Source organism: Anabrus simplex, chromosome 3 (assembly GCF_040414725.1).
Source record: "Anabrus simplex isolate iqAnaSimp1 chromosome 3, ASM4041472v1, whole genome shotgun sequence".
NCBI classification, from domain to species: domain Eukaryota; kingdom Metazoa; phylum Arthropoda; class Insecta; order Orthoptera; family Tettigoniidae; genus Anabrus; species Anabrus simplex.
The window spans coordinates 450,499,369-450,525,301 of record NC_090267.1 but is presented as its reverse complement, the minus strand read 5'-3'; the positions used below and the strand labels follow the sequence as shown (position 1 = coordinate 450,525,301).

The 25,933-nt window shown below is 41.4% G+C and overlaps 1 protein-coding gene across 1 annotated transcript in view; it reads left to right on the top strand.

The window, feature by feature from the left end:
• LOC136866853 (dynein axonemal heavy chain 1) overlaps nt 1–25,933 on the top strand; it is a 1,878,455-nt gene that overhangs the window by 1,073,308 nt on the left and 779,214 nt on the right. The window contains exon 17 of the mRNA XM_068226864.1: nt 17,950–18,070. Within this exon, the coding sequence (XP_068082965.1) occupies nt 17,950–18,070 (121 nt within the window). The remainder of the gene's footprint in view (nt 1–17,949; nt 18,071–25,933) is intronic.

Below are 25,933 nucleotides of genomic sequence, written 5' to 3'. Positions count from 1 at the left end.
AACCACGAAGTATCGTCACACGCAGCACTGGGTAAACCACTGTTCACGATTGGTAAGAAAAAACAGAAAGAAAGTCAGTTTGTGACTACTCACTTATTAAAAAAACTTGGCTTACGAATACTGATGAGAATCTGGAACATTCCGCGGGTGCGGAGGATGACTCGAACTTGAAGTTCCACGAAGAAACCACGTTGACGTCATAGATGAAATGATGTTGAAGGTAGTTGGATCTTGTAGAATTTTCTGAGGATTTCTTCTGCTCGTGGAAATGATCTTAACACACGGAACATGCAAGTAGTATTTGCAGATACTATCCTAATTTTAGGACGTCCAATGAGTGATCACAGTCCTTGTTGCAAAAAAAACCACTATTTTAAACTGTCACTGAGAACGTCCAACACAGTGCAAACACGTAATATTTCTCATGACCGTCTCTAACCACAGTCTTTAAATCGTTGTCCTGACAGATAACACTGATTCTCTAATGTTGATAGGACTATCTTATTTTAGAAAAAATTCTTAACTTTCACTAAGTTTATCACTGTAACACGTCATGTCCTAATATGGCACATAAATAAAAAGACATAGTCCAAGGATGTGCTATGTTAGAAAATAAGTTCTAGAGTAGTTAAAGTTACTGTACACGACAGTTTCTGTTGGTAATTTAATATTGTGTGCAATTAATTAAGTCCACACGTCATGTTGTGAATGTCCTATATATAACTTCGAACTTCACTGATTTCGTACGTGTTATACTTTGAAATGTCTGTAAGTTATATCGTAGTCGCGGCACAATAGATTACTTACGGTGCGACGTCTTTTTTTTTTCAAGTACGATGGCGATTTACTAGCCCGTAATTTCGTCTCCGCGAAACACGACGAAAAGTACTGTCTTCGAGACTGCACGAACATACTATGTGAGGGCCAGTCTCCCCTCTCTCTTACTCATACACATACTGCACTGCTAGACTGGACTGCTTGCAATGAACTGAACTCAACTCAACACACAACTACTTGTTAGCCTTGACCCAGTGGCATATATAGCTGGCGCTGGGGGGGGGGGTAGTTTCTCTCGGTCATGTGACCGTGAGTGCGTAATTTCTGTTAGATTTTAAATCATTGTAACTCAGCAACCATAGGATGGATTAATTTGGAATTTATAGAGGTTAGTTTTCATGACGTCCGCTACAATTTAGCGTTTGTTCCATTAAAATTGGTACAGGCGTTCAAATCTTGTGAAAAGAAAGATATTTTCGAGAAATATCTCTAGGGGAGGTGAGCTTTAAACGACAGGTGACGTCACTTGACTCCGCCGAGCGCACTCGTGGAGTCGGGTACATACTGGAACATTCTTTTACTTAGATGTTCGTACGTCGGACGGATCTTATATGCTGGAACAACATTTCTTTTGATAACTATGGACCAGGACCTAGGCTTTCCTGGTACAGTATGTAGCTGCGCGAACTCCCCTCCTTCGAAACAATTCACAACACAAAGTTTATTCACTGCCTCGAGATGTATTCTAGTGACGAGTATGTGGATACGTTACTTATCTATGAAGCAGCTAGACATAATGCATACCAGGCACAACGCCTGTACCAAGGACGCTATCCGGATAGATGACAACCGACGGACATGACATTTCGGAGTGTGGAAAGACGCGTGCGGGATACTGCATTCCTGGGAAGGGCACTGCCCGTTCGAGATCATCCCATGACGACTGCTGACATTGAAGAGGTCGTGTTTGACGCTCTCTGGCCTAACCCTCATACTAGCACACGGGCCATTGCACAGGAGACGAACATCAGTCGAGTTTCTGTTATGCGGATATTGCATATCCACCGGTTTCACCCGTGCTATCTGCACTTACACCAGGAACTCAGTGGTCATGATTTCGATGTCCGGATGGCGTTCCGTCAATGGATCCTACAACATGTGGACACTGAAACTGCTTTTCTAGTGACTCTCTTATTTACGGACGAAGCACGATTCCACAACGATGGAACCGTTAATCGCCGTAATATGCATTACTGGAGTGTGGATAATCCACATTCGGTGCGACAGACAGCTTTTTAGGTACAGTGGGGCTTTAATGTATGGTGTGGAATCATGGGTGATCACCTCATCGGTCCCCATTTCTTTGAGGGCCATCTGACCAGCCTACACTATCTGCGGTGTCTCCAACATGAACGTCCGCCTTTTTTGGAACATGTGCTATTCCTTTCAACATGAGGGAGCTCCACCGCACGCGGCGGCGGTCGTCCGGAGCCATCTCCATGCGACATATCCTAAGAAATGTAGAGAGAGAGGAGGACCTGTCCCCTGGCCCGCCAGATCGCCCAATCTTACGCCCCTGGATTTTTTCTATGGGGCCATGTAAAAATCTGATGTATGCACAGGAGCCGGCCAGTCATTGTCACCTTAGACAGCTCATCACCGAGGCATGCCGATCCGTTTCGCCAGAGATGTTGCAACGGGCCAGACGGTCCTTACAACATCGCACGCAGCTCTGTATCGACCACGGAGGTCGTCAGTTCGAGCAGGTGCTATATTAAACGACGTGGATAACTGAATTCCCGTCACATGTTTCCTAGCCTCTATGAATCAAACTCCATAAGAACTGCCCTTTTCAGGGCCTGAAAAACAAATCAGTCCGTGTAAAACACCGGTATTAAGTATACAACCTTGCCAGATCTCAGGCAAGTGGCTTAAAAAGAATACTTGCATGGGACTTGAACCTTTTAACCCTCGAGCACTGTCAACTATCACACATCCTATAGCGCTCCAGCAATGTGAGGTACTGCCAGCCTCTACTGGCCACAGACAATCATCTCCACATCCTCGTCCAACCAAGCACCATACCTAATGAAACTATACATACGGTCTTTTACAGGGTTAAATCAACAAAACAGTCCTTGGAAGCGATCAAGTATGCAACCTTACCACGTCCCGGGTACTGGCTGTTAAAAATTTCTAATGTGGGATTCGATCCTTCTACCTCGAGCACTGTCTATTATCACATGTCTGCCCGCCGGCGTTCGCTTGTCATGTGCGCTACTGCGACAATTGACCTACGGTGCCCACTTCCGAGCCTACACAATACCGTGCTCCCGGTCTGTGCGTCCACCTCCTGTTTTAAAGTAAGTGTTATGCGTATCTGTACTCATTTACGGGTTCATTCGAGGTACCCATAATGAATTAATAGTGGCGCACACGAATCCTGCTGCCTTCTAGCCCGCAAATACACATATCGTTATATTACCCCGGTTTAGGGAGAGGGGCCGATGCCATTCAGGGTTATGTAGCGCATACTTATCTACTTATCACTGTAATATTTGTCCCAAATGGAACATAATAATTCCTTTTACAACACAAATTAAGTGAAAAATCTGCGGTAAATTAAGAAATACCGTCGTTACTAGAGAAATATGTATACGTACTTACGGGCTCTGTCTTATGTTGTATTCCGCTGCTCGTGCCGTCTTTTGTTTCTTTCTTGAGGTCCAGGGCAAGCACCGACGAATGGGAGTGCTATGTCTGTGAATTCTCATTATCTTTATCCATAGGACTAGCTCGGGCAGTTCAAACAGCAAAATAGCATTATCACTTTTTGTTGAAATGAAAATAGCATTGTTGAATGGAAAACAGCATAATCACTGGACCAATAAATATATTATTTAATGAATGAGTTAAGGCACAAAACGAATGAGCAACATGACGAAAACGACATCTAATTAATGCAAACAACTTCAGTGAGCAAAGACATCACACACGAAAGCCTTAGACAAACAAAACACATACGGAAGCGCTGCGACGTAGCAGAAAAAAAATAGTTGTAAGGTAGTAAAGTATGTATCCATATCATTCTCTGCAAGTACAATATTTCGTACTAGTTCGTAATTTACCGCAGATTTTCGACTTCATTTGTGTAAAGGCAATTATTTTGTTCCATTTGGGACAAATATTACAGTGACATTCCGTAGATAGGTATGCGCTACGTAATAGTCTTTCAGAATTTTAGTAAATGTAAAGCGATGCATAAAACTGGATCGCAAGGGGCTGGTGGACCACCCGATATATGTAATGAACAGGACGATGCAATAAATCCTTTCCTTTGTAAAGTCTGATCTACATAACAATAATTCCGTATGACACTAATTCAGATTGCTTTAGCTGGTTCAATCTAGCGGTGATGTAATACAGTCAACTTACTTATGAATGATACAGGGCGCCCATCAAAGATTTTCACCTCAAATATCTTCTGACTATCGAGCGAGTTGCCTGTACGGTTAAAGGCACGCGGCTGTGAGCTTGCATTCCGAAGACAGTGGGTTAGAATCCCACTGTCGGCAGCCCTGAAGAAGGATTTCCGTGGTTTTCAATTTTCACACCAAGTAAATGTACCTGAATGATTTATGTCTTACGTAGGCAACATAATGAGTTCCAGGTCCGCGACTGTTGTCTAAGTTAATTACAGCACTCTCACGTTCACGTGGGTACGCTGGTAGTTGATCGCGCATGTACACATCTCGAAAATAATGAATTCCTAGTTGTTTAGCAAACGTATAAACGTCTTCGTGTGTTAGAGATCGATGTGGCAGTGCATTCAGTAGACGTTGTTTTTTAGATATGTAGATGCCAAGCCCTTTTTTGTATGGCGCTAGCTTCATGTGTATGTCTTTGCCTCGTAATGCAATTGCCTCCAACGTCTTGTTACGACGTTCACTCTCTTTCAACTGTTGTTTCGCTTCTTCTACAGCCTTAACAGTCCTTGCTACAGCACTAGCACCACCCAGCAGGGACCCTAAAGCTGCTAGTCCAGCAAACAGCGCGGGAAGAAATCCTCCTCGTTTTGGTACAGGAATAATTCGTGCACGTTTACAAAACATTGCTCTGGACTTTGGAGAAATTGTCGCTCTTGTTGCGCGTAGTGACTTAGTAGTCGCTACACAAGGATTGTATTCCCCTTGAATAGCTTTTTGTGCAGCCTTTACATCATCTCTCCATGCAACAGTTTTAGTTTCCTTCTTCATATCGTTTGAATATCGTTGTTTCACCATTCTGTACACGACTTTACTCGTCAAGAGAAAATTATAAACTGTCAGTTACCTGTTGTTTCTTTTGATATATATATATATATATGTGTGTGTGTGTGTGTGTGTGTGTGTATTACTACTGCCTACTTTGTTATTCAGTTACCATGAAGATTATAAAGCAGTAAGACACACTACCTATTGTGCCACATCTCTCACCTAGTTCTAGTACAAGTACAAAAAGACGTCATGGAACGCTGTTTCCTTTTACTATTCGATGTATTATATCTGACCCATCAGGATGTGCCTATGAAAAACGTAACTCTAAAGTATGGTTTTTCGATAGCTATGGAGACTTACCTCCTCCATTTGACCTCATACGTTATTTCGGAAGCAGTGCAGACATTGTTTACAATAATAACCGTAAGCAAAATTTCAATACACGCATGTGCGGACGATTATGTCTTATGTTCTTATATCAAACTCGGACGGTAGACAAAGAGCATTAGTGTGCACGTGATGACTAACGGTGAAAGAACGTTCGATGTATGCGGAGAAGGACCTGAAACATCCGTCTACTTTAATCCACCGATCGAACTCGGTTATGAGCCACATAGTCTTGGACTAGTGTCGTTTGAAAGCTACAATAACATTTATAATGAGCGTGATGGTGTAAACAAGTTCAATTACGATGAGTATGTGCTAACGCGACCATCAGGAAGTTATTCAGTAGACGATATTCGTGACTACATTGAAAAAGCGTTAACTGTTCAGAAAAGAGAATTTTAGTAATCATAATTACAAGTTCTCATTTACTGTGAGCAACATTACACATAAACGTGTTATTGAATCATCATTTAATTAAGATTGACTTCAAATCACAACCTGACTCGATTGGACCATTGCTTGGATGTTCACCAAGGGAGCTCATACCGAACGTACGTTACGAGTCTGATCAACCTATAACACACTTCGATGATCATCATGTGAACATTACTTGTAATATTATTACAGACTTGAATAGTAATCAACAACCTTCGCACGTCCTTCACGATTACATTATTACATAGAAACCTGGATATACTGTTCATGAGAAATCGTCAGTAGTTGTTTATCATCCTGTGTCTGTAAAACACATTAGTAACATCACTCATAGGCTTGTAAATAAACATAATTAGCTTATTAATTTAGATCTTGAACCATATATAAAAACAGGTATAAAACACGATGTACATTCGGAAGACATACTACATGTTTGCGAAGACTCATCGAGTTAACAGATAACCATAATGAAATACGCCAAGATTTGTTATACGCTACTACAAAAAAATGGAATAAATGCTAGACATTATGAATACAGTAGAAACTCATGAAGGTGTAGTACGAAGTGAGCTTCATTCTTATCAACCTTTGACGTTTGGATTAAATAACAATGGTGAAATTCACTTTATCATCAGCTCGATGTATACGCCCTACCAGACGAAAGCTACCTCTATATTATCCGACTCGTTGGCTGAACGGTCAGCGTACTGGCCTTCGGTTCAGAGGGTCCCGGGTTCGATTCCCGGCCGGGTCGGGGATTTTAACCTTAATTGGTTAATTCCAATGGCACGGGGCTGGGTGTATGTGTTGTCTTCATCATCATTTCATCCTCATCACGACGCGCAGGTCGCCTACGGGAGTCACATAGAAAGACCTGCACCTGGCGAGCCGAACCCGTCCTGGGATATCCCGGCACTAAAAGCCATACGACATTTCATTTCACCGCTATATTGAAGGACGACTAGATAAGTCAGATGGAACTGGACCAAGCACATCTCAACTAAGCAACCACGGTCTAGCTTTTCTCTTTTCTGAAGCGCGATATGAAGTAAATAATGTTGAGATAGATAGATCGAAGAATGTTGGTATTACAAGTGCAATGAGACTCTACCCTTCTTTTCGTGAGGAAGAAAGTAATATTTTACGGATGGTAGGATGGTGTCCAAAAGATACTAACAATTGGATGATTAATCAGGACGGAACTTTTACAGGTATGTTATCATTAAAACATATTATTGGATTCGCAGAAGACATTATACGTATTATAACCAACGCAAAACAAGAGATAATTCTGATCCGTGATCGAAGTGATTACAATTCTCTTAATGCAGCAGAAACACCAGTAGACTCGAAAAATTACACTTCATCGTATATTGTGGAGGATTCCACATGTAACATTATCTGATGGAGAAAACTTCGATTGCTCAAGATTGTAGAAAATGATACACCATTACCTATACGTTTTCGAAGTTGGGAGCTGCGTGAATATCCTGTGTTACCACCTACAAACCAGCATAGCTGGGCTGTTAAAACATCACCTTTTACTGAAAGGCCTTTGTACATTATTTTTGGATTTCGAACCCATCGCAAATTCAACCATGGAAAAGATAGCTCACAGTTTAACCACTGTAAATGAAGAAATATTAGACCATATCTGAACGGAATTACGTATCTATACGTAAACATTGACATTCATTTTGAGAATAAATTTGGGATGCTCCATGGCATGTTTTGTAAATTCCAATCATCGTATCAACAGAAAGAAGGTCGTTCGCTATTTTTGTCGGATGAATTTAAAAATAAAGCACCGATTGTAGTTATAGACTGCTCATATCATGAAGAATCTCTAAAAGAATATCCTGTCGATATTCGTTTAGAATTTGAAACAACTGAAAACATTCTTGCTAACACAACAGCCTATTGTCTTATTATACATATGAGCGATGTCACCATCCGGTAACGAATTTTGTTTCAAGACTATAAATAAAGATAGTCCTTTATCATAAACATTGGTGTGTGCTTCTACATTGCACACTATGGAACAGAAAGAAGGTAAATATTACACGGTTACAATCGTCTTGATAACAAACAAAACTGTGAATGTGCATCCTGTTCGCCTACCAGCGTAATTAATACGCAACATCTTATTTATCTCACACCAGTAAGTGCCCAGTAAGTAAGGGCACCCGGAAGGGGTAAAATCGAAAAAAATTCATTTTTTGTTTTTTTGCAGTTTTATATACCTGTGACTTTCTTCTTTCGAATACTTTTTGTTTCAGACCTCTGCGACGTTTGAAAGGGTATTAATTTTTATATTACCTGGAGTGCTCCAGATGTCGGGCGTGACATGTCCTCGAACTGATGTGACATAACATTACTTTCCATTTGTAAGCGGTGACAAAGACTCTGTTGAAGGTGTTTATGTTTCAGAACATGGTCACTTTCTGCGAGAGGATATCCCTGCTGCAGGAAAGTGCAACTTTCAATTGTTGGCCAACCTGGACGGCAGAATGATTGAGAACATAACAGCATGTGTTTATTGTTTGTTTTGGCGGCTTCTTTTACAACAGTATTCAGCTGCTATTTTTTCGTTTGGTTTTATACATTGAACAAGATGCGTAGACATAGTAATATGATTTTCAAGGTGCGCAAGAATGTGGGAAAGAGGAAGACCACTGTTGTTATTCCGAACGTTACAAGTGAGTGTGCAAATGTGTGTTCCCCAATTGACTACAAAAAAGATGCAGAATGAACAACCACAGCATGGTTTGTTACCAAAAGGGGAGGACACGTGATGCAAATACCATAAAAATGAAGGAAACTGCGACCACGACCACAAGCACAGTCTCCCATATGCAGTCGCGGAACCCATAAGGCCAGTCTTCAGAGACTTATCCTATGAAAAACTCCTCCGGAAATGCCTTCTCGGTAAAACCCAAAACCCTTACGAATGCTTAAATCATTTGATCTGGACTCGGGTACCCAGGAGAGAAATTGTGAGTATAAAAACACTCCACTTTGGTGTTTATGATGCCGTGGCAATATACAATGGGGGCAATATCTCGAAGAGCGAAGTTCTACAAAGACTTCGTATGCCGGTACCTCTAGAGCACAACACTGAAACGAATGTCAATTATAGATAAAGAAAAAGGAAAGCATATGCAGCAGAAAGGGAGCTGGTGAAGCTTGGAAGACAGAAGAAAGGAAGTGTAAATAGAAGATTACAAGATGAGATGGAAGAGAACCCAGATGATTCTCTGTATGAATGTGGAATGCATAAGGAACTTTGAGGCTCGTTTCCTGAAAAGTAGTTTTTTGTGTATTTAAGGAACATTTATTCGGATACCACTGAACGCACATTAACCAAACTTGTAGGTGGTATGTAACTAATCATTCTACGTATTTTAACACGAGATTTTTAAAATCAAAGGTACAATTTCTGAATTATGGAACAAAAATATCTCCTTTTAGAACCTAAAATTTTGATGTTCACTTAAAAATGTATATTTTCAAAAAAAACAGAAGATATTAAAAAATGATGTCGTCTATCTACGTGCGATGGTCTAATAAATATGTACACAAAAAGGAATTTCCTTGGTTCATAACCTTATGAGAAAATGTTCCTTAAAAGCGCCCATTTTAACATGGCAGACATAGCCCCTTCCGGGTGCCCTTAAGATGTTCTATAAACATAGAACCTTATATCTGATGCCAGAACATCTGATTCAATGTTTACTAGAAGGAGGTTTATCTATGTACGCTGCTCCTTTCGTAAATGCTTTTTGGGACATCCTTCCTCTCTACAGTAAGATGTCAATCGATGTAGCTTTGTGCAGACCCTGTCAACGTCATTGCAAGCATCGTGGTAAAAATAGTGATGATGATTGGTATGGACCTAATTCGAAGATTAGAAACTGTACACAGTGTATGGATGAACTTTTTTCTTTTATTACAGTACCTGATAATAATTCAGAAAGAAACAAAGCACATGAATAATAACAAGGTAGGAACAGTATTAACTTCTTTGTAAAGCATAACACACACAGTATAGTATATTTCGTAAACAGTAAATGTTTTGTTTAATTTGAATTTTGCAGGGAGCAATACAATTTCAAAGCATGCACCTATTCGCAGTAAGCTGTTAAGGAGTACAGCAACCTTGCTGGCAGCATAACCAAGACTGTTGTATAACTGGTAGTAGATTGTTTAATTTTGTAAATAATTATACAATAAATACTTCATTAATTGTAAAATGTTCTACTTATTGCATTCCTTTGTCTCCTTACACCTATCGAAAATATTCGCACTCATTCCATCTATAAAGGCTTGAGTTTACCAGAGAGTACAAGTCTAAACATGCGTAACCATGTCGACGTCATCGCTGCATGTTAAAAACAGAATAATCTTAGTATAGCACGTGCTCAGTCTCGTCGGAGACAGTCAGTCGGATGGAGGCGTAAAGCCAGTATAAGATCACGTCGCCATAGTTATGCATGTTTGGACTTGTTCGTTACTGTCGGATGGGGACATAAAGCTATTTGCCCCTTCTGTTAGGAGGATCAACATAGCGACGGGAAGGTATCTGACCGTAAAACTGTGCGCTGTGTAGTTATGCCCCTCAAGGATTGCATCGAGAGAGGCATGTGTCCGTAAAACTAGTCCCAGTGTAGTTAGGCCCCTCCAAGATGACGTTGGGAAGGGCATCTGGCCATAAAATAGGTTAGGTCAAATGTGCCTCCTCTGTTGTGAGGATAAAAATGGCGAGGGGAAGGTCATCTCTCCGTAAAACTGTGCCCTGTGTAGTTAGGCCCCTCCAAAATGGCATTGGGAAGGGCATTTGATCGTAAAACTAGGCCGTATGTAGTTAGGCTCCTCCATATGGTAAAGTGTGCCCTCTTATGTGAATTCCCAATGCCCTACTGCTCAAAATGGCGTCTGTGTAATACGCGAATCACCATTGCCCTACTACACAAGATGGCGTCGGGAAGGGCATCTATCCGTAAAAGTGAGGTTAGGCACCTCCATGAGGTTAGGCTTGCTCTTTTACGCGAATCCACATTGCCCTACTACTCAAAAGAGCGTCGCGAGTATACCCATTGCCCTACTACTCAAGATAGCGCCGGGAAGGACATCAAGGCGTAAAAATGAGGTTGGGCTCCTCCATGAGGTTAGGGTTGCTCTCTTACGCGAATCCACATTGCCCTGTTACTCAAAATGGCGTCGCGAGAATACCCATTGATCTACTACTCAAGATGGCGTCGGGAAGGGCATCTAGTCGTTAAAGTGAGGTTAGGGCCATCCAAGTTGGTGACTGTACATGTCGGGAAGGATGTCTGCCCGTAAAACTGAGGATAGGCCCCTCTAAGGTGGCGACTGCCCACGTCGCGAAGAGCATCTGCCGGTAAAACTGAGGTTAGGCCCCTCCAAGATGGCGACCATGAGGTTAGGCATGCTCTCTTATACAAAATACACTTCGGGAAGGGCAACTAGCTCTCTTACGGAAAATCCGTGAATCGACATTGCACAACTACTGTAGTATGGGTCAATGACCTTGGTTCACAACCGGCAAAGTTACACTACCAGGGGTCAATGACCTCGGATGCTGACTCAGCAGAAAGAATGCTGACGTCATGTTTTAGAACATACATTGCTCTACTACTTAAGAAGAAAAATAAATAATCACTTAACTGAAGTATTCAGACACCTAGGATTTGTAGAGAAATTCATCACAGTCTTAAGGAAAGTTCTGTAAGGAGCATCTTCAAAAGTCTGCTTCAACTGTCATCTCATCTGACCTATAATCATTAATAAAGGGGTGAGACAAGAATGCCCACTGTTGGTAATTCTGTTTGTTTTGTCTTTTGAGCCACTATTTACTGATCTCACTGCTTACGCCCTAGAGGTTTAGGCTTCTGCGGATGACTTTACTAGCATTGCCGACTGTAGATCGGATTACGCGTGGTTGCTGAACACGATCAATGAATGTGGTCGATACTATGGCTCAAGGTTGGTCACTAGAAAATTGCACATGCTAGTACTAGATGAAGATGAATGTAGGAATATAACCTCACCCAAGTTACTTAACTTTAGGGAAGAAGTAAAAGTTTTAGGGATCACACTTTTCAACCCTATTCAGAAAATGAGACATTGGAAACTCTACACAGAAACTAAAAATCATTCAGTGGTCTGTTACAAGCGGAAACCATGGGTCGATGTCTCTTCCACAGAGAATACAATATGTCAACATGTTGGACGTAGAAATGTATGTTACTTGAACCAAATTATGCTTATGCCCCGCACGATAAGTATCCATGTTAGTACTACTACTACTACTACTACTACGAAACGTTTTCATTCCTCCCCTGAAGGGGAGGCGGGCCTGTTAGACGGTTACGCCGTCTCTCAGGCCGGGAGAGTTGTTACGGTGAAGATGTGCGGAGAAGGTGAGAGGGTAGGCGACCGTAGCCTATACTACGAACTGACCCGGCATTCGTCTTAGTGCAGGAGAATGGAAAACCACGGAAAACCATTCTCAGGACAGCCGACGGGCGAGGCCAGGCGAGAAGTGCAGCACTGTGCCCCAGGCCCGTCTCCCGAATGCAGAGGCGTAGAGCCACTGTAGAGCCGTGACCACCTCTCCTCTGCTCGGTTGGCCAGTCAGAGTACAGAGCTTATGGGACAACAACCCACTCTGCATCTACCGACCCCCAGGTTCTCTTTTTCTTAGCATTAATCCCGACTTGCAGGGTCTGCTGCTTTGCTACATCTCCTCCATTTCTGTCTGTCGTTGACATCTTCTGGTGTTAAGCCAACACTGTGCATGTCTGCCCTGATGTTGTCAGTCCATCTCTTTGCCGGTCTTCCTCGTGGTCTTGTTCCCTCTGGGTTGATGTGGAGCGCTGTTTTGGCAACTGAGTCGTCCTGTTTTCTCATGACATGGCCGTACCAGCGGAGACGGGCTTCCCTCACTTTGTCTATGATGGGCGCGACACCAAACCTTTGCCGGACGTCCGTGTTCCTTATGTGGTCACATCGGGTCAGCCCCATGGACCATCGAAGCATCTTCATCTCCATGGTTGTCAACATTTGCTCCTGTTGTTTCATCATGGGGCGACATTCAGTCCCATAGATCGCTGCTGGCCGTACCACACTCTTATAAACTTTTGCCTTTAGATATTGAGGCATCTTTTTATCACAGAGGACTCCAGTGACCTGTCTCCACTTGAGCCAAGCTGCATTTACCCTCATCCGAGTATCAGGAGTGGTGTCACAGTTTGAGGTGACGACGGATCCTAAGTACTTAAATTGCATGGTCTTCTGCAGGTCTTCTTCACTGATACTTATGGTACCTCTGGTTTGGGGGCCACATTCCAGGTATTCTGTCTTCTGGATATTGAGGTGCAGTCCATTTTCAGCCAGTCTGTCCTTCCACGTTTGAACCTGATGCTGGAGTTCAGGACGGGTTTCTTGTGCAAGTACCACATCATCGGCATAAAGAAGGGTCCAGGGATGTGAAGTCTGTATGTCAGCTGTTGCCGTATCCATGCAGAGGATGAATAGCAATGGTGAAAGGGCAGAACCTTGATGAACACCCACAGTGATATCGACCCCCAGGTTAGTCAACAAAATTTTGTTTTCTCTGGTAATCTTCACGTTTAAGAATGGCACACACCTCGCTCACCCTACCTAAGCCACCTAGCGGTCTTAGCGTTATTAAACTTGTCACTCATGCAAGATTCCTTTTTTAATAGAATCATAATGGCATTGATAGGCTTTGGCCATCCGAACTCACATCAATTTCAACCACAATGGTGCAATTGGCAAGAACACTGCTATCCCCACCAAAGCATACTATGACGTACATCATCTAGCTTCCCATGCGCAAGTTGCAAAGTTGCCTACCTTCCTCCTGATATACTAGCCACTGACAACATTTCCAGAGATATTTGTAACTTCATACAACGTAACAATTAGATCTACTTGGTGCCACGGATCACGAAAACTGCACTTGTGAATTGGAGTCTAGTTTGGTGAATATATTAATAACGAAGTCCTTCCAGATATAGTACGTAAATATATGGTAGTGAAAGAAATGATTCCAACCAACAACAAATTAAATTGGATCCGTATGATAGAAACTTCAAGTTGAACATTGCACAGTGTTCAAAAATTCAACCAGTGTGGCTGGGAGTGAGGTCCTTAATAAGACAGCTGATTGTCCAACAACCAATAAAATAATTACCACCCAATGGGTTATAAGACCCAACTTCAGTCTCCAGCCAGCACAACTCTTAAGATTCAATAGTATTACATCCTACCGGGCGAGTTGGCCGTACGGTTAGAGTCGCGCAGCTGTGAGCTTGCATCCGGGAGATAGTCGGTTCGAATCCAACTGTCGGCAGCCCTGAAGATGGTTTTCCATGGTTTCCATTTTCACACCAGGCAAATGCTGGGGCTGTACCTTAATGAAGGCCACGGCCGCTTCCTTCCCACTCCTAGGCCTGCCCTATTCCATCGTCGCCATAAGACCTATCTGTGTCGGTGCGACGTAAAGCAAACAGCAAATAAAGGTATTACAACCTGGTGTATACGTGCATTGGGTGATGCTGCTCCTCGATCACATAATATCAACATTAGCTACATATGTATGACTGCTTGGTAAATTAATTGTGCAAAGTATCCAGATAAGAAAACGTATACGGTGACAAACTTCACAAACTTGCAAATTAAAAACCAAAATAGTGAACAGAAACTATAGAAACTCATCATATATTTTATTGGAACCAATATCACCATCATTATCACTCGACCTCATAATTGTTATAAATATTCTTGTTATTATTGTTTGTTGTTAGAATTGTCATCTGCATTGACTGCAAACAGAGAGACAGAAATACTAAAATAGATAACAGTAATAAACGTAAACCCAGAGGCTTTCTTCCTTACTAACTTTACTAAATTTATGAATAATAATTAATCTCCTTTTTCGGAACTTTTCTCGCTTTATTGGTATCGGCACTTTGTATTAATTTGGCCCAGTTTCACGGCCGGATACTTCCCTCCCAATCTTAGCTTTCTCCTAGCTTTGCCTCACCGAAAAACCTTCAGTGTGTTAATACCTAAGACGACATTAAATAACTAGCAAAAAAAAATGATGAAAGAAATAAAGGAAAGGATGATTACTCTCACCACCACCACCACCACCACGGGAGTTTTCTGTAACATTTCGATTTCTTCAGCTGATATCTTCATTCTTCATTCCTGGAGGAATCAAAACTCTTCCACTTTCTCCATTGATTCACATGCAAAGCGAACGATCTATCACTGAGCTACACCGACTTCTCCAATGATTACTCGTAAGCAAGCCACGCATTTTTCTCTATTGCACAGGTTGCACGCCCGTGGTATGTCAATAGCAAGCCTGGGGCCGATGACCTAGATGTTAGGTCCCTTTAAACAGCAAGCATCATTATCACCTCCAGGCAAATGCCGGAACTGTTCCTTTTATAGGCCACAGCGGCTCGCTTCCCACCCTTCACCGCACCTCAAATCACCACCGTGGCCGCCAAACTCTAGGAGGCCCATCGTACCCCATCAGGGTATGAAATGAATTATAATAATATAATAATATAATATAATAATATATTATTATTATTATTATTATTATTATTATTATTATTATTATTATTATTATTATTATTATTTAAAGCAGTCCAGGTTTCAATTAACTTCTTCTGGAAATGAGAAATGATCCTGAATTCAACACCAGACTAGCGCAGCTAGTGGAAGAGTGAAGTTATCTCTACTCATGAAGTAATTACTCAAATAACTGAATTCAGGAGAACTATTGGAAAGTACTGGTAGTCGCGTTGCACGAAAGAAGATTAATTCAACGGTTCAATATTGTAAAAAAATGCTATTTGCTCGGGGCGTCGGCCAATAGAGATCTTTTGCCCATACTTGTACCATGTGATATGGACCTGCGTGTAATTGGAATGGAGGAAGTGTAGAGTGTTGAATGTGAGGAAAGGAAAGTTAAGGGCGACATACACCCAGTCCCCAGGCCAGGGATATTAATCATTTACAATTAAAAACCCCTGGCCCAGCCGGAAATCGAACCCGGGGCCGACGGGTGGCTGGCGGACGCGTTGACCCCCACACCGCGGGACCGGACTTCAATATAACTTCTTTATAGAGTAGATACGGCATGCGATTCAGTATAAACATAATTGTCCGGCTCCATGGCTAAATGGTTAGCGTGCTGGCCTTTGGTCACAGGGTTCCCGGGTTCGGTTCCCGACAGGGTCGGGAATTTTAACCATCATTGGTTAATTTCGCTGGCACTGGGGCTGGGTGTATGTGTCGTCTTAATCATCATTTCATCCTGATCACGGCGCGCAGGTCGCCTACTTGCGTCAAATCAGAAAACCTGCACCTGGCGAGCCGAACATGTCTTCGGACACTCCCGGCACTAAAAGCCATACGCCATTTCACTTTTCATAATTTGGGTAATCATCTATATAATGTCGATACTATTTAGGAGATTCCGAAATTACCTGTGCGCAAATTTTTTGGAACACTTTTTTAAACTAGTTTCAATGTTACTACACTTGCAATTTTTTATGTGCAAATTTTTGGAACACTTTTTTAAACTAGTCTCAATGTTACTACACTTGCAAATTTCTTTTAAAATTTTGAATCTTTGTGGATAATGTACACGCAGGTAATTAATATTTTCCTGTACACCATCATGTATACAGTATATTGTATATGTGGATATAATAAACTTGTGCGAATGTAAACTGCAAAAATTAACTTCACGGTTAGCTAAAAGGCAGTCCTGAGATGGGGCTGGATTTACAGTCTAATAGTGGTTTTTCTATAAGCCGTATTCGCTGATAGCATCATAGCATCCTCTTCTGAAGAGACCATTCTATAATTTGTACCGATAATTAAGTTACAAATGAAAGTTTTCTACATAAGCACGCGTATTTTGGTGGATATCATCTGTATGAAATGGCAACATGCAGATAGGTATGCTGTGTCGCGCAGCTTAGCACTAGAACAGATGAACACAATTTACATCTTCTTCTTCTTTTGCTACCGCTTTTACCCACACCAGTGGGGTCGCGGGTGTGAACTGCGTCACACATATGTGGATTTGGCCCTGTTTTACGGCCGGATTCCCTTCCTGACGCCAACCCTATATAGAGGGATGTAATCACTATTGCGTGTTACTATGGTGGTTTGGAGTATGGTATGTTGTCTGGATATGATGAGGAGAGTATTGGGACAGACGAATACACCCAGTCCCCGAACCAGAAGAATTAATCAGAAGCGATTAAAATCCCCGATCCGGCCGGGAATCGAAGCCGGGACCCTCTGAATCGAAGGCCTCAACGCTGACCATTCAGCCAACAAGTCGGACATGAACACAATTTACATATTACAGATAAGTGTGTGGGCTGACTTACAAGGAATTGACAGATCTGCTGTTTTAGTGTTTAATGTTAGTATTACCATCTCCTCCTCCTCTAGTCAAGTGGGATATTAAACCAGTCTACCTCATATGTTATTACGCTATCTGTAGAAATGCATCCTGCTATAATATTTGGACCAATTTGTAGGACAGGTGCTGTAGGTCTTGAATAAAATAGTCTACGATTTGCTTTCATTAAATGAAGAATTATAACTGCGTAATCTATATTTACTCACGAAAATTATAGTCAGGGCCTTAGCCCGAGTTTCGAACAGTCTAACTTTCCACTCAGATCAATCGTGACGTGAACTTGAGCATTCCGGTATAAAAATTAGTTTTATCTTTGGTAAAATAGTCCAGTAAACGGGAGATAGTAGGTTCGAACCCCATTGTCGGCAGCCCTGAAAATGGTTTTCCGTGGTTTCCCATTTTCACACCACCTTAATTAAGGCCACGGCCGCTTCCTTCCCACTCCTAGCCCTTTCCTGTCCCATCGTCGTCCTAAGATCTATCTGTGTCGGTGCGACGTAAAACAACTAGCAAAAAAAAAATTGGTAAAATAGAACGTATGTTGTTGGGTAATGTTTCCAATATCCATTCTTTCCACTGTTACAGGAACTGTCTCGACACAACTACGTCACGCCTACCTCGTACCTGGAATTGTTATCCAGCTATTCTGTCCTGCTCAATAAGAAGAAGAAAGAATTTGTTAACAATAGACAGCGCCTCAGCACAGGTAATTTCCTTTCTTATTTACGACTGGCCCAATGACGTCAGCTGGGCGTGTATCTAGTTCACTCGCTAAGACATACAAATAGACTTGATCCCAATCATTGTACCTCGGATGTAAATACACAACGTTGAAGATTCTGAAATATTCCTTAATTTTACGTACACATAGTGTTAGACTAAGAATGGCCATCATTAACAATAATAATTTAAGACGTCTTTCTTCTGTTTTTTCTTTTTATTCTTCCTCGCCATTTGGGTCGGCATTTGATGTGGAATTTGCCCAGTTTTACTCTTCCTGACGCCAAAGCTGTGTGAAGGGATTTATTCCCTATTACCTGTTTCTGTAGTGTTTGGTAGCACGGTGTGTTTTATGTATATGCAGATAAGTGTATTAAGACGAGCACAAACACCCAGTCCCCGAGCCAGAGGAATTGAGAATATGGAATTAAAATCCCCGGGCTATCAGGGTATCGAATCCGAAGCACTATGAACAGACGGCCAGTATGCTGACCATTCAGACAAAAAGCCGGATGAATAATTTAAACATCAATTTAATTCAAATGTAATATATAGTTCTATACAGTACTTCATGGTTGGTCGTGTGGGGTTACTGTAGCAGTGTTTCCAACCTCCAAAAATTGAAATACCTCACAGAAATTAAAAATAAACCGTATTTTTATCGTAAACACGTACAGTACTAATATTCGCCCAAATAGACTAAAATTCAATAGAATGCGTGCAATAATCGCAAATAGCAATAATATCAAGTAGGAATACTTGAATGAGACGCCTTGCTAGAAGTAAGAAAATACAATATATACACTTTGTCCTTTTTCACATGTTGGATCAGGACGCAACCACTTCCGATACTGTCTATACTCTCCCACGACTACCTGTACTTTTGTTTCCTTCTGGGTGTTTTAACAGAAAGTTTAATTTTTTTTTAGTGTGGAAGGACCAGCTTTATTTTTGTTTCAAAATAAACGCCAAATAAAATCATGTATTCTTAATTAATACGTAGGAAGCTAACCAACAATAAACTGAAGCACTCCACTGACACGCAAAATAATTTTAAAGTACGGTACATCACAATAGTATTCATAAGTTTGACGAAATCACATTGTCCATAAGGTTTTGTAACTAGACGCTGCATTGTTACATGTTTGATGTTACACAACACTTCGCACAATTAACGCAGTTCGCTGTGGGCTGATTCAAGAGTGTGACTGTGAACAAATATACGACTACGAGAAGTAGGGTAATCCAGGCAGCAGAGTGAGACGGAAAAATACCACGTGTCAGACTATTCAGGGGCTTCATTAGTTGATTCGAAACGAGCTGAAAGGTGAATCACAACATTCAAACCTTAGCAACCCCCGGAGAAAAGGAGGCCGCGTCATACATATCCAGGAAAAGAGGTATATTCAAACAGGAGAAAAGGTAATTTTGCATACAAAATCTGAACATTTTCAATAAATAAAAATGTTCATTATTATTATTATTTTTTTTTTGCAGAACTGTATATAATGCGTACGGTTTGACATTCGAACCGTAAACCGTACATAGAGGCTAGAAAACCATAAATGTACGGTTCAAACCGTACGGTTAGCAACGCCGTACTGTAGTCATGTCCTAGTTCCTGAACCATAGGCAACTTCTATTTTACAGACGAGGGACTCCTTGGAAACAACTTGGCGAACGAAATGGAATTCGATGGGGAGTTATCAATATGAATGGGAAGAATGAAAGTAGAACTGGCTGAGTCAGCAAAGAGGATACATCTGGATGAGTTAGGAGTTAATGATATTTGGGTACGGGGAGATAACAAAGAAAAGATGAAAAAATGAAATGTCGTATAGCTTTTAGTACCGGGATATCCCAGGACGGGTTCGGCTCGCCAGATGCAGGTCTTTATATTTGACACCCATAGGCGACCTGGGCGTCGTGATGAGGATGAAATGATGATGAAGACAGCACATACACCCAGCCCCATGTCATTGGAATTAACCAATTAAGGTTAAAATCCCCGACCCGGCCGGGAATCGAACCCGGGACTCTCTGAACCGAAGGCCAGTACGCTGACCGTTCAGCCAACGAGTCGGACAAGGAAGAGATAGGAGATTATGAAGTGTTCTTAACAGGTGCTACAAAGAGAAGAGCAAAGTGTGGGGTAGGACTGTTCCTCAGGAATACTATTGCATATAATATGGTTCCCGTTAGGCACGTAAATGAGTGAATGATGTGGATAGATTTAGCAGTTGGAGGAATTAGGACGAAAATTTTCTCAGGGTGTGCGGATGAGGATGAAGTTGACTGAGTGTGACATCATAGTCGGGGTCAACAAAAAGGATAGACTAGTACTAATTGGGTGATGTCAATACAAGGCTTGAAAATAGAATATGAACAGCTGATAGGCAAATGCGGGCATGATATGTAAACTAGCAGGAATGGGAGGAGTTTACTTCTGTGTTGGTATCGGATTAGCATTTACGAACATTTTTCAAGCACAAGGCTATTCACCGCTACACATAGGAGAATAGGGGAATCGAATCCATAATATACTACATCAAAATTGTCTTTAAGTCCGCCTCTGTGGTGTAGTGGTTAGCGTGATTAGCTGCCACCCCTGGAGGTCCGGGTTCGATTCCCGGCTCTGCCACGAAATTTGAAAAGTGGTACGAGGGCTGGAACGGGGTCCACTCAGCCTCGGGAGGTCAACTGAGTAGAGGTGGGTTCGATTCCAACCTCAGCCATCCTGGAAGTGGTTTTCCGTGGTTTCCCACTTCTCCTCCAGGCAAATGCCGGGATGGTACCTAACTTAAGGCCACGGCCGCTTCCTTCCCTCTTCCTTGCCTGTCCCATCCAATCGCCTCATCCCTCCACAAGGCCCCTGTTCAGCATAGCAGGTGAGGCCGCCTGGGCGAGGTACTGGTCATTCTCCCCAGTTGTATCCCCCGACCCAAAGTCTGAAACTCCAGGACACTGCCCTTGAGGCGGTAGAGGTGGGATCCCTCGCTTAGTCCGAGGGAAAAACCGACCCTGGAGGATAAACAGATTAAGAAGAAGAAGAAAATTGTCTTTAAATTCACGAAATCCGTCAGGAACGTGTGTAATTTCCGGAGCGCTGTGAACTATCACTAAGCCTAGGATAGAGAAAGTGAAACGATAAATCAGGTGTATATTCCAGAGAATCACGTGGCATATAGAAGGAATATTTTGAAAATCGGTTTTAATGCAAAAGGAAATCTAATTATAGGTTGAACTTATTGGAGAGAAGAAAATTTATGGCAGCGAAATTACGTTCAGCGAAGTGGAAAGGATGGAAAATAAATTCCATTGTCATAAAACAACAGGAATGCATGAAATTAGACCCGAAATGGTGAAACATTAGCAGTTGGATGAATTAGGATGAGCATTATCTCAGTGTGTTCACCATATGAGGATACATTCACGTTATCTCCTACCTGTCATAAAAGGTGTTTAAAAGGGGAGGCACCAAGTGCTCTCAACTTTGACGCTTCGGCTGGTGAGCACGGGGTCCCTCACGGAGATTGAAATTGCTTCCACATACTTGTGCAAGCCTCTTTACTTTTACGTTTCCTATCTAAACTCCCTTGGCCAGCTTATTAAGTCGTGTTCAGTACATATAGCACATGCCGAAGAGGTGTTTAGTCACCATCATCATTAGAGGACCCCTCCAGCGTGCCTGGTAGGATGGTGTTAAAGAGTCTTCGCCATTGTTGTCTGTCCAGAAATGCCTCCCCTCTCACCACTCACTCTCAGTTTCTCCTCTTCTCTCCACATCCTCTCTTAGCTGGTGGAGCCATATCTTCCTAGGTCTCCCCACTGGCCGTCTTCCTTCAACCCTTTTTTATAGGCATGAACGTTATGATTTTGTGTCAGGCATTCGATGTTCATGTCCATACCATGTTAGTCTCGAAGTCCTTAGCTTCTCTCCTATCGAATCTATTTCCAGTTCCATTCCAATGTCAAGGTTTCTTACACGGTCCTGGCGTGATTTTTGAATGTGTTTAACATATGATAAAAATAGCCAACCGCACACCAATGGGATTCAAACCCACGACCTTTCGGTTTCACTAATGATGCTCTACCGATTGAGTTATGTTGTCCCACGTCATATTTGTTTTATTGGAAGGGATCTGAGTCACTGGTGTCCGGTTGGATATTTCTGTTCTGTACTAATCATTATGTATTCCTATAAATTTCTCAATATTGATATCCGAAAATTGGTTTACAATCAATCATTATGAACTGCCTATACAAGAGCAAACACTTGAAAACAAGTAATTTAGCCTTCCAAGCAAAATTCATCTTCATCTGTAAGTCCAATACGGGATGGCACACATTTTGCCGCAGTGATGACAGATAGCTCCAAGTGGAGCAGCTAGTGTTCGTCTATTTTGCTCTTTTCTCTCTTTTTGTTGCCTCTTATTTTTCGCTATTCGCAGACAGTTTTCTTCAAAGCACAGTGTGTCGCGGTGAACTAATGATATCCAGGATGAGTTATCGAGGACTGGGGTCTCCCAGTTGTTAATATCAATGTGACAGATCTTCATGTTAGCCTTAATTACATCCTTAAATCGCTTCCTCTGACCTCCCAAACAACGTTTACCCACGCGGAGTAAAATACTTGTTTGAGAATGCGATTGTTGGACATGCGTATTATCTGCCCTGTTCATCGTAGCTGGAGTCTTAAAGCCGTGACTTCTATACTGGTCGTCTATGCCTATTCAAAGACACGATATGTATGCGTCTGTCATACAGGTTATATGCAGAATTCACTTTAAACATCGCTGGCGATATTGTTCCAGATTTTTAATATGTCGTCTGTAGCAAGTCTAGGATTCAATCCATATGGTAAACTGGGAACTATAGCTGGTTTGTTTACAAGGATATTTATTGCAACATTAACATCATGACTTGCAAATATTCGAGATCATAATTTGGCGAAGAATGTTCCAGCACGGTTGATTCTAATTTGGATTTCCGAATCTATGTATGCGCTTGATTCCAATGTAAGGAAAGGTGTTTACTGCTTGAAGGCTTACTCGGTCGATGGAGACATTGATCTCTCTACGTACTTCTCCGAGGGCTGATTGATAGAGAATATGTGTTTTACTGGTATTCAGTTTGAGACCAATATCTTTGTATGCAGTAGAAAGGCATTCAAGATTAACACTAGTTCTTTTCAGACTGAGCTACAACTGCATTATCATCAGCATACTGCAACTCGACTATTGCTACAGAAAGTGTGCGGGTCCGTGCCCTTATCCGGCTCAAATTAAACCGTTTCCCATCCATTCTGTAAGTTATCTGTATTCCTAGAGGAAGAACATCTTCGACTATCTGCAATATATAGTAAGAACATAGTGGGAGCAATCACACAGCCTTGCTTAACACCGGTTGGCACTAATAACAGCTGCCGTCATATCAGTGTAATCAGTGTAGAAGTCCACTGGTTGGTTGAATGGTCAGCGTACTGGCCTTCGGTTCAGAGGGTCCCGGGTTCGATTCCCGGCCGGGTCGGAGATGTTAACCTTCATTGGTTAATTCCAGTGGCCCGGGGGCTGGGTGTTTGTGCTGTCCCCAACGTCCCTGCAACTCACACACCACACATAACACTATTCTCCACCTCAATAACAATCAGTTACCTACATATGGCAGATGCCGCCCACCCACATCGGCGGGTCTGCCTTACAAGGGCTGCACTCGGCTAGAAATAGCCACACGAAATTATTATTATTATTATTATTATTATTATTATTATTATTATTATTATTATTATTATTATTATTATTATTATTATTATTATTATTATTATATCAGTGTAGAATAGTTTCAAGATGGAACTACATGCTAACATCTTCCACAAAGCATCACGGTTTAAAGATTCAAATGCCTTAGTGAGATCAATAAAGCCAATATAAAGAGGTATATTCAATTTTCTGCATTTTTCTTGAAGCTGACGAGCTGTGAATATCATATATGTAGTTCCTGTAGAAGGCCAGAAGCCACACTGACTCTCTTGTGGCATTTTCTCCCCTGAAGGTTGTATACGATTTGTCAAAATTCGATCAAAGAACTTTCCCAGGGAAGACAGTCATGATACTACTCGTATTCTTCCCGATAGTTATTAAAGTCTGTTCACTATTACGATATAGTTTCTGGTGTAGAATGTAATGTTTCTATTAAAGACTGCCCGATGATCATTGTAATGGAATTGCCATCTCGTTATTCAAAATGTTGAATTGAAATTTCAAAATTCAGTTAGTTGCACATGCATTACGTTGAAGATAAGCGCCTTGGTTATCTTCAACACCCACTACATTTTATAATCACTTCCTCAATATAACACTAGCCACTTGTTATTCCCACCTTTAAATATCGTGTTTAATAACGTACAGTGGATTTTCCAGATAATAAGGAGGTAGACCACTACCCAGCCGCTGATGTGGCTTCCTTGTTCGAAAATATGTCGCCGTAACATGAAGACGAACCTCAAGAGGATGGAAACTCGATAAGATCAGCGTACACAAGGATGCTAGTCACTTCAAGAAGGATGACCTTCTAATGCCGCCTTGATATTAGGGATAGGAATATATCGCGATCTGCTGACACTTTATACTAGCTACCGGATCTAAATATTTGGTTACGCTACTAGCGTCTTAGCTTCTAAAGGGTTGTGAACACGTTTTTCCATGGAGTCAACCCAAACCACGTTTGGATAGGACAATAGCAGTTCCCCGAAGTCAGGCTATATCTGACACACGTTTACAGATATTTCCTGCCCCCTTACTACACCTTAATTTTCTGTACATCACTCTCAGTAACAGTGCCTATAATATTACCAAATTATTGTTACAAAGTTATACATATGAATGGTATTGAATACAACTAGAGGCAATGAAAGTAACACATGTTAATGACCGCTATCATATATCGGTGCATTACAATGTTCTGTGCAATAAACGCTTATGAAAGCCAGAAAAATTATTGAACTCGCTACAGCAGTAACATTCATTTGAATTTTCAAAGCTGTTATTATCCGATCATAGATCAAAAACTAAAGAATAACGTCACGTAAAAATAATAAGGTGCGACTAGAGACATCTTTCAGCTGTCTGGAATGATAATTCAGAATATAAATGTGGTTAGTGTGAATCGGGATACATATGAGTTCGGATAATATAATTTGATATGGTTGACACAACACCTATTTGTCCCACCATCTCATTTACTGCGACGTGAGAAATCATTCAGCCGTGTGGAATGATACTTCAGAATATAAATGTGATTAGTGTGAATCGGGATACATATGCCTTCGGATAATCTAATTTTATATAGTTGACACAACACATATTTGACCCACCATCATATTTACACACCTAACATAAATATATTTTCAATCAGAATTTACGATATAATTAGATCTGCATCGTTTTAATGCAGCTGTTATGTATTTGTATTTTAATACTGGAGAATATTAGAAGAGATCTCAAATCTTCAAAATGTGTATTATATTGGAAACTAAAGGTTTAAAAACTATGTATGGCACCATAACAGAATAAGAGCTCTGCATGATGTATATTTCGTCCAAAAGTATCTTACGTTTGATAACAAAACGTTAATGTTACTTATTTCATACTATGACGTAATTAACTTTTTCCACGCACTGGTAAGTGTGTGGAAAATTCCACTTCACCGTGCTGTAGATTACCAGGCTTCGGATAATCATGATTTTAAAATGCCAAAACATACATTAAAATGTTGAAGTATGCATCGAAAATTAAATGAAATAAGTTTCATTATGATAGATCCGTATTGAACTGTGATTACAATAGAGTTA